The sequence below is a fragment of the Phaethon lepturus genome, unplaced genomic scaffold (genome assembly GCF_000687285.1).
Source record: "Phaethon lepturus isolate BGI_N335 unplaced genomic scaffold, ASM68728v1 scaffold22209, whole genome shotgun sequence".
Taxonomy (NCBI): domain Eukaryota; kingdom Metazoa; phylum Chordata; class Aves; order Phaethontiformes; family Phaethontidae; genus Phaethon; species Phaethon lepturus.
In genome coordinates, this window is record NW_010563064.1 from 1,218 (window position 1) to 2,069 (window position 852).

At 55.6% G+C, this 852-nt stretch overlaps 1 protein-coding gene across 1 annotated transcript in view; it reads right to left on the reverse strand.

Annotated features, from left to right (window-relative positions):
* Positions 1 to 473: 473 nt before the first annotated feature.
* The window catches only part of TMEM8C (transmembrane protein 8C), a 7,671-nt gene continuing 7,292 nt past the window's right edge, over positions 474 to 852 (reverse strand). The window contains exon 5 of the mRNA XM_010294483.1: positions 474 to 655. Within this exon, the coding sequence (XP_010292785.1) occupies positions 509 to 655 (147 nt within the window). The 3' untranslated portion in view covers positions 474 to 508. The remainder of the gene's footprint in view (positions 656 to 852) is intronic.

Below are 852 nucleotides of genomic sequence, written 5' to 3' on the forward strand. Positions count from 1 at the left end.
CTTAAGAAATGCTGGAATTGCACACTTGCAAAGTCTTTGTTAGTATATATTATTTACATCAAGAGAATGCATAAATAAAATAGCAAATATCTCACAAAAATACAGGTTCTGTTAATCGGGTGTTGCAAACGAAGCCCCGTGTGCTCAGGCTGGGCAACCTCGCATGGAGGGGACAACGTGGGTCCCCCTGGGCTGGCGCAGGGGACAGCCCGGGCAGTGACATGGCCCGGGAGTGCCAGGGTCTCCCAGGACAGGGGACAGGGTCACAGCCCAGACAGGTCCTTCTCCGGGGAGAAGTACAGGTATGCAGCAAACTGCAAGTGCAAGCTCTGCTAGCGCCGGTGGTGGGAAGGCGAAGACTTTCCAGGGGAGAAAAGCCCGGGGAGTGCACAGAGCTGGTGGGAAAAGATGCCGGTGTCCCAGAGGAAACTGCAGCGGGAAGGCATTTTGCTTCTGGATGCACCCCTCCATCGCCCCAGGAGCAGAGGAGCGAGCTCGCCCGGGCGGCTCAGACGCAGCAGCAGAGCGTGGAGCAGTCGAGCCTGGCTGGCGTCCCGGCGCTCCCGGCCTTCTTGTTCTCCTTGGGCAGCAGCAGCACGAAGGCCATGGCCAAGGCGCAGTGGTAGAAGCTGTGCACGTAGGTGTAATCCCACTCCTGTAAGCAGGGAGAGCATTAGCGAGACCTGCCGGGGCCGCGGTAGCCGCGGTGCCGGGGGCTCTGCGTTAGGTGCAAAACATCAGGTTTCTGCAAGTAGCCAAAAGGAAAGGGATAAAAAAATATTCCTGAGCCCTCTGCCTCTTTTTGTTGTCAGAGAAAAAGGGATTTCCAGCCTTAAAAAAAAAAAAAAAAAA